This window comes from Pangasianodon hypophthalmus, chromosome 20 (assembly GCF_027358585.1).
Source record: "Pangasianodon hypophthalmus isolate fPanHyp1 chromosome 20, fPanHyp1.pri, whole genome shotgun sequence".
In the NCBI taxonomy this organism is placed as follows: domain Eukaryota; kingdom Metazoa; phylum Chordata; class Actinopteri; order Siluriformes; family Pangasiidae; genus Pangasianodon; species Pangasianodon hypophthalmus.
In genome coordinates, this window is record NC_069729.1 from 21,436,956 (window position 1) to 21,444,455 (window position 7,500).

Genomic DNA, 7,500 nt, shown 5'->3' on the forward strand with positions numbered 1-7,500 from the left:
CGTTATGCTGAAATTATTTAAAAACTAAATTAAATAATAATAATAATAATAATAATAATAATAATAATAATGATGATGATGATGATGATGATGTGAGTCTCTCAAACATCAGAGCGGATAACGCGATCATCCTCCTGCCTTCGTTTGTGTAGGACCTGGAGGACGATGCGAAGACGTGACCTCAGACATCTTACAGCAACATGTTTAACTTCTTCATCTAATCTGTTGCTTCAGAACTCGCAGGTTTCTGTAGCGGAGGTCGAGAACGCAGTGAGACGGGGGAAGACAGGACGAGGAACGCAGGAACCGTGAAATAAACACACACACAGAGGGTTTAGAGCTGATCTTTAAGTTCCACTTCTTCTGCCAGGTTCTTCACTCCTCTTTTTGTAGACGATGGGAGCTGCACCGTCGCTGATAGACACGTTCCTCTCATGAATCTGCTCGTGATCATAACACTCCTGTTTCAGCCACTGGGTTAGCTTAGCCTGACTGTTATTACAGCGAGAACCGTTACAATAAACACTTTAACAAAACAACTGTCTGGGGAGCAAAAGGGAAATCTTTCGCTGCTAATTCACGCGAATCAACCTGCCTGTGGAGGGATAATGTGAATGTTTATATTAAATTCATATTAAATGTTTATTCGTATATGGATCTGATGATTTATCAGAGTATTAATATTATGAACCTTTTTAAAGAAGACGAACCAGCCAATAGCTGTGTGTGTGTGTGTGTGTGTGTGTGCGCGCGTGTGTGTGTGGTGAATATTCATTCTTTTGTTCTTCTAATGTTTGTAAATATTTTGCACACTTTTGAGACTGTACATCACGGACACTAGGGCTGCATGATACTGAAAAAAAACCGATATGTGATAACGTTAAATAAAGTGATATGCAGTACGATAAAGCTCTAAGTGTGTACAATTATCTTAAATTATATTTATATATATTTATATATGTAAAAACTGAACATGACATAACCAGCATACACATTTCATGTGCTTTTGAGGAAAAGAAAACATTCTCTGCTATCTGCGTCGCCCTAAAACTCTGACTTATCGTAACTTTTTGAAGTATTAAAATCTTTCCGTTATCGCAGGTCCTTGCGTTACGCATATCGCCATGTTTACATTTGCGATATTTCAATAATTTCTATATATCGCTGGCTCTAACAGTCACTGTAATTAAACCCCCGCGCAGAGAGCCTTCGCCAGCACGGAAGTTTCACCCTTAACGATTTTCTCCAGGATTAAGGTGAATAAACAGTCGCTCCTTCACCTCCCTCTTTTCTTTCTCTCTCTCTTGAAGTTAATAAGACAAAAAAACACAGAAACTGAGAAACCGTAAAGAAGCGTAAACTCCTCTGTCCTGAAGACGTCACAAAACTTACACTTACAGCTGAACGTCTGACTGTTACAAAGCGCTGACACTGGAGACTCCTTCCAGACATGTTACATAAACGTCTCTGCACAGTGTTTTTTTTTTAGTATAAATAGAAACCATTGTTTGTGTTAGATTGTTGTTTCGTTGTGTTTTTCAGGTACGTGAATTACGCTGATTTCCACCCCAGCGGGACGTGCATCGCTGCTGCCAGTACAGACAACACGGTTAAAGTGTGGGACATTCGCACTCATAAACTCCTGCAGCATTACCAAGGTGATCACTGAACTCACTAATCATTCACCAATCCATGTGGGGAAAATTAATTATTAATAATGTTTTTCTAACTAATATATAAAAAATAAATACAGCAATCCAACATCTACTGCTACTAATAATAATAGTAATAATACTCTAATGTTTGTTGTCTGATTTTGAGACCCAGATGCAGAAAAACATGTTTTTAAAAAGCCTCAGAAATTAGTCACAAAGACACAAAGCATTCAGTAATCCATTTAGTCACACCGTTATATTTTTAATATAATAATAATAATAATAATAATGCTATTGTTTTGACTCTGTGACTCTGGCAGTGGCAGTCGTTGTCCTACAGGGGGCGCTCGACTCTCATTTTTACACATTCAGTCATGATGGTGATGTCGTTCCAGGACAGCAAGGGTTTAGAGTGTGTCCTCGAATACACTGTAGGAGAAATGACTCTGTGTGTGTGTGTGTGTGTGTGTGTGTGTGTGAGAGAGAGAGAGAGAAACCTTTCATTAATAACACTGGTATAGAATCTGTATAGTAGCGAACATTATCAGTATATTTCAAGTGTGTGCGTGTGTGTGCGTGTGTGTGTGTCTGTGTGTGTGTGTGTCTGTGTGTGCGTGTGTGTGTGTGTGTGTGTGTGTGTGTGTGATCATTTCAGTCCACAATGGAGTGGTGAACTGTCTGTCCTTCCACCCGGCCGGTAATCACCTGATCACCGCCTCCACCGACTCCACACTGAAAATCCTCGACCTGCTGGAGGGCCGACTGTTATACACACTGCACGGACACCAGGTACACACACACACACACACACACACACATGCAAGCACACACACGTGCGCGAAGGTGTTGATGAATTCTCTATAACAGCAGCTCTGACAGTAGTGCAGGTTTATATTAATGCGCTTGTTCTAATACGTTATCGTTTCTATAGCAACAGCTCATTCACAGGGACGTGTGCAGCGGATAATGTTGATAATAAACAGATTAAAAACTGTGTGTAATCATTGATATTCTTAACATTTATGGAAGGAGTCTCCAGTGTCAGCGCTTTGTAACAGTCAGAGGTAAAGCTGTAACTTTAAGGAGTTTACGCTTCTTTGCGGTTTCTCGGTAACATGCGTAACAAGCTGCGTTTTTTTTTTTTTGTCTTATTAGCGTAAAGAGAGAGAATAAAGAGAAGCTGGTGAGGGAACGAGTGTTTATAGCTGCTATAACATAAGTGACAACAGGAATCTAACTATAAACAGATAAAAAGTATAACTGTAGTTCTTTAAGAAATAAAAATTGTAATCGTTGGTAAAGAGGAATAAAACACATGGGGATGTGCTGCTATAGGAAAATAATCAACTTCAGAATGGTAGCAGTAACTCCGCTTCATCACATCACCCCGGCGTTGATTATTTTACTGTCGCAGCACCACACACACACAGTTATATGATGTTATTGTTCAGCCATGTTTATGATATAAAATGACACCAGTGTCTGATCTCTGATTATCCGCTGACGCCGTAAAAAGTCGTAAAGTTGTGTTGAAGCGTTTTCAGCGAGGACGCCTCGCTCGCCGTTATTCTCCTCGTCAGTGACCTCAGCGAGGTTTATTAATTAACGAAGTCGTCTCTCGTCACGTTCTCGCCGTCTGAGGGATTCACTTCTGATCGTCCTGATGGAAGGCGTGAAGATCCCGCCATGGCAGAAGCTGTGACTTTTGGCTGGCTGGCGCACGCGCGTGCGTGTGTGTGTGTGAGTGTGTGTGTGTGCGTGTGTGTGTGAGTGTGTGTGTGAGAGACAGTGTGTGACTCGGAGTGATTATTAGTCAGTGATGAAGTGGAACAGTCTGTCTCTCCCATGTGGCGTCTGCCTTTAAAAAAAACGTATTTATTCGCATATTCATTCCACAGTCTGTTCATCACGGCTCTGACTCAGCAACTAGAACAAATCAGTCACTTTATCAGGTTCAGTTTAGCATTTAAAGGGTGTGTGAACTCAAAATTATTATTTTCAGTAACAGTAAACACATTTATACAAAAGATTATTATTGTATTCCCTTAAAGCAAGTCATTACTTCAATAAAAACGGAGTTAAACGCTTTTTAGCAGTTAGTGCGCCCTCTACAGGCCGATAGATGCTAACTCAGATTTTTTTCCTCCTGTTTTAAATTTTCCAAAAGCTAATCACAAAAATAAATATATCTGCAAGCAGCGATTAAGGGGGCCAATCACTTTTTTGGTCCCACTCCTTAGCGAAGAAGGAAGACCAGAAACCTTTGGGACCATCAGCGCTTGTTCACAAGGAGATATACTAAATTTGATGGCAATGTATTGGTGAGATATTGCCTCATTTCCTGTTTTGGACTTGAAGCTTGTTTGTGAAGATCAAGTCATGTTGCTTAATATATATGACAAGTTTGGTGTCAGTACGTAACCTGTTTGGTGGCTTCACCATCAAATTCATTTGCGGTTTATGGACAACGTGTCTTGCATATCAAAAAGCAGAGTCACTAGTATATTTCGGATTCATCTCAAGGTGCCGTGATACACATTTTGTGTGGATTTTTAGGAGAAGAAGCAGAAAAAAAACTGTTTTTTTTTTTTTTTTTTCTTTTTTGGTTAAATGTCAAAATGGCCGACTTCCTGTTTGGCAAATCACAAATTTGTTACGTACAATTACAGTCCGGTGCTTGGCCCCCTAATATAATCCAGATTAAACAAATTTAATAAATTTCACACACACACACACTCACTCACAGAGAAAGGTGGATCATGTGACCCAGAGTTGACGAAACAGAGAACCGGAAAAGACGAATAATCCAGATAAATACATGTTGTATGGAATCCGGAGGGAGCGGTGTGTAAGAGACGCTTATTTTAGAATGACAGATCGGCTTTGTGGCTTTGGGGTGTGTAGTTTGTACAAACACACACACACCCTGCTGCTCTCTCTCTCTCTTTCTCTCACACACACACACACTCACACACACACACACACACACGCACAGTCACCTTTCTAGGTAGAGTGATTCTAAAGGAGGGGCGTCTTAGCCATGTATGAGTCATCTTAGACACACACACACACACACACACACACACACAGACTTTAATACTTTCATTTCTATCAGCACAGACACTAGAATCCTGATCCAAATGATCTTAAAGTCACAGTGCAGCACAAACAGGACGGGTCCATTGTGTGAATCAGTCGTTATGAGCAAAGTAAATCAGCCCTGAATCAAACTGTACGTAATCGTATTCTGTGTGATTCGACTCGATATTTCACTCAACTGTTCGATATAGTACAATAATATTTATGACAATTTACTAAAATATCACTTAGCATGATTTAGTATGTTATATTTTGATTCAGATTGATGTATTTATTTAATGAGTCAGTGTGTTAAACAATATTATTTACCAGTTTTTTAGGATGCAAGATGATTCAGTATGATCCGATACAATTCAGTTAAACACGATTCACCAGTTCAATATAAAATAATGTGGTAGGATTCAGTGTAGAATGATTTGAGCGTTCAGTGCAATGCAGTGTGATTCAGTGATTCACTAGGGTAGAGTATGATTCAGTGATTCAGTAGGGTAGCGTATGATTCAGTGATTCAGTAGGGTAGCGTATGATTCAGTGATTCAGTAGGGTACAGTATGATTCAGTGATTCAGTAGGGTACAGTATGATTCAGTGATTCAGTAGGGTAGAGTATGATTCAGTGATTCAGTAGGGTACAGTATGATTCAGTGATTCAGTAGGGTACAGTGTGATTCAGTGATTCAGTAGGGTAGCGTATGATTCAGTGATTCAGTAGGGTAGAGTATGATTCAGTGATTCAGTAGGGTAGAGTATGATTCAGTGATTCAGTAGGGTACAGTGTGATTCAGTGATTCAGTAGGGTAGCGTATGATTCAGTGATTCAGTAGGGTAGAGTATGATTCAGTGATTCAGTAGGGTACAGTGTGATTCAGTGATTCAGTAGGGTAGAGTATGATTCAGTGATTCAGTAGAGGAGTTCTATACAGTCCAACTGAGTTTGTCGTATGAATCATTCATGACTATGCAGTATGATGTCAGATGATTCAATCATTTTTTAAAATATTTATGTATTTATTTATTTGTGGTTTATTTTGAAACTCATTTTGTTCTTGGAGCTCATCTGATATGGGAGTACAATGGTACAAGTTATCGTTCAAGAATACACAGAAAGAGCAGGCTTCTAAATATAAATGTAGATAAATAAAATGTCTAAGTCTGAGACTAATAATAAACAGATTCAAAAATGCGGTGCTGTTTAATAAAGTAAAACGTATAGTCGTCGATGTGGTGACGTTGTTTTGTTAGGAGACATTTATTTAACGTTTATGGAAGGAGTCTCCAGTGTCACTGCTTTGTCACAGTGCATGAGAATCTTCAGGACAGAGGAGTTTACAGATTCCTGTTTCTTGGGAAAATGACACGCTGTGTTGTTATTTTCTGAGAGAGAGAAGGACAGGCTGGTGAGGGAATGACTTTATTGTTTATTGTGGATATAAGGTAGAAAAATAAACCGTTAGAAAGCGTGACGTGTTGTTGATTAATAAATTAAACATTGTAATCGTGGGAGAATCGCTGTTGTATAGGAGGAATAACGCACTCCAGACCGTTATATCTGACGGCACGATGTGAAGCGGAGTATAACGCATGGTCTGGAGCGTGTAATTCCTTACACGATAAAGTTTTGCATGCGTTTTACAGACGTAATGTCACAAAATCACGAAAGCGCCAAGCGAATGCACCCGGAATCTGAAGCCTGAAAGTCAGTTATTATACAACTATAACAGACGTGATTATCTCTTAACGTTTTGTTCAATAAATAACTAATTAATTAATTAATCCAAAATGTGCTGTTTTTTATGTTTGGAATGCTTAATTTTACAAATTATGTTGTAACTAGGTATTATCTAACTAGATAACTAACTATCTGTTTAAACCAGTCCTTCTTGAATAACAATCTATAACATCACTAAAATAAAAGTCTGCCTCAAAAATCTGCCTCACACCTGCCTCTGCACCTCGCGACTCGTTTACATTCAGGGTATATATTTAAATAGATGATTAAATGTAGTACGATATGTTTATAGTAAACACACACTCAGTAGTGTGTGCTGATCGTAGCTACGTGACAGTTTTCGTGATAATTTCTTAACCGTCACTCACAATTGGCGATGTTATCATACTGTATTTTTTATGTCTTGAAAAAGGGCTACGTATTCACTGCTATTGTTGGACGATCTTTAAAAACCGTTCATTTCATTTGCAGCTTGTCAGGTCTCCTAGCTTTGCCTAGCTAAATGTTACCATGGTAACGACTCCAAGCGGTTTACGAACACGAAAAAATTAAAAAAAAAATTACCTGTGAAGTTTAATTGAGAATTCTGAACCTTTGCAGGTTTGTGACATTTTAATAAAACGTTCAGAATAAAAACCTTTTAATAAATTAAAATTTCGCAATCTGTAAGTGTTTATTATGAAACAGCTGAAGTGTGGAATTAATTCTGTGTTTGTTTTCAGGGGCCGGCGTCCTGCGTAGCGTTTTCCAGAACTGGAGATCACTTCGCCTCTGGAGGCTCAGATGAACAGGTGTGTGTGTGTGTGTGTGTGTGTGTGTGTGTGTGTGTGTTGTTTATTTATTTAATTATTTATTCTCCTTTTAATCCGTGTTGTTTGTAGTTATATTTCAATTAATTCAGTTCATTCTTTTTAATTAACGAAACGAAACTCCAAAGGCGAAAGTTTAATATTTAAACATTAAAGTTTTTTTTTATCCTTTATTTTGAATCGAGGTAATGTGTTAAAGCAGATGTTTT

The 7,500-nt window shown here is 38.6% G+C and overlaps 1 protein-coding gene across 2 annotated transcripts in view; it reads left to right on the forward strand.

Annotated features, from left to right (window-relative positions):
* The window catches only part of poc1a (POC1 centriolar protein A), a 256,921-nt gene that overhangs the window by 7,834 nt on the left and 241,587 nt on the right, over positions 1 to 7,500 (forward strand). For both annotated transcript variants that reach the window (XM_053227020.1, XM_053227019.1), the window contains exons 6-8: positions 1,543 to 1,658; positions 2,311 to 2,444; positions 7,205 to 7,273. In XM_053227020.1, the coding sequence (XP_053082995.1) occupies positions 1,543 to 1,658; positions 2,311 to 2,444; positions 7,205 to 7,273 (319 nt within the window). The remainder of the gene's footprint in view (positions 1 to 1,542; positions 1,659 to 2,310; positions 2,445 to 7,204; positions 7,274 to 7,500) is intronic.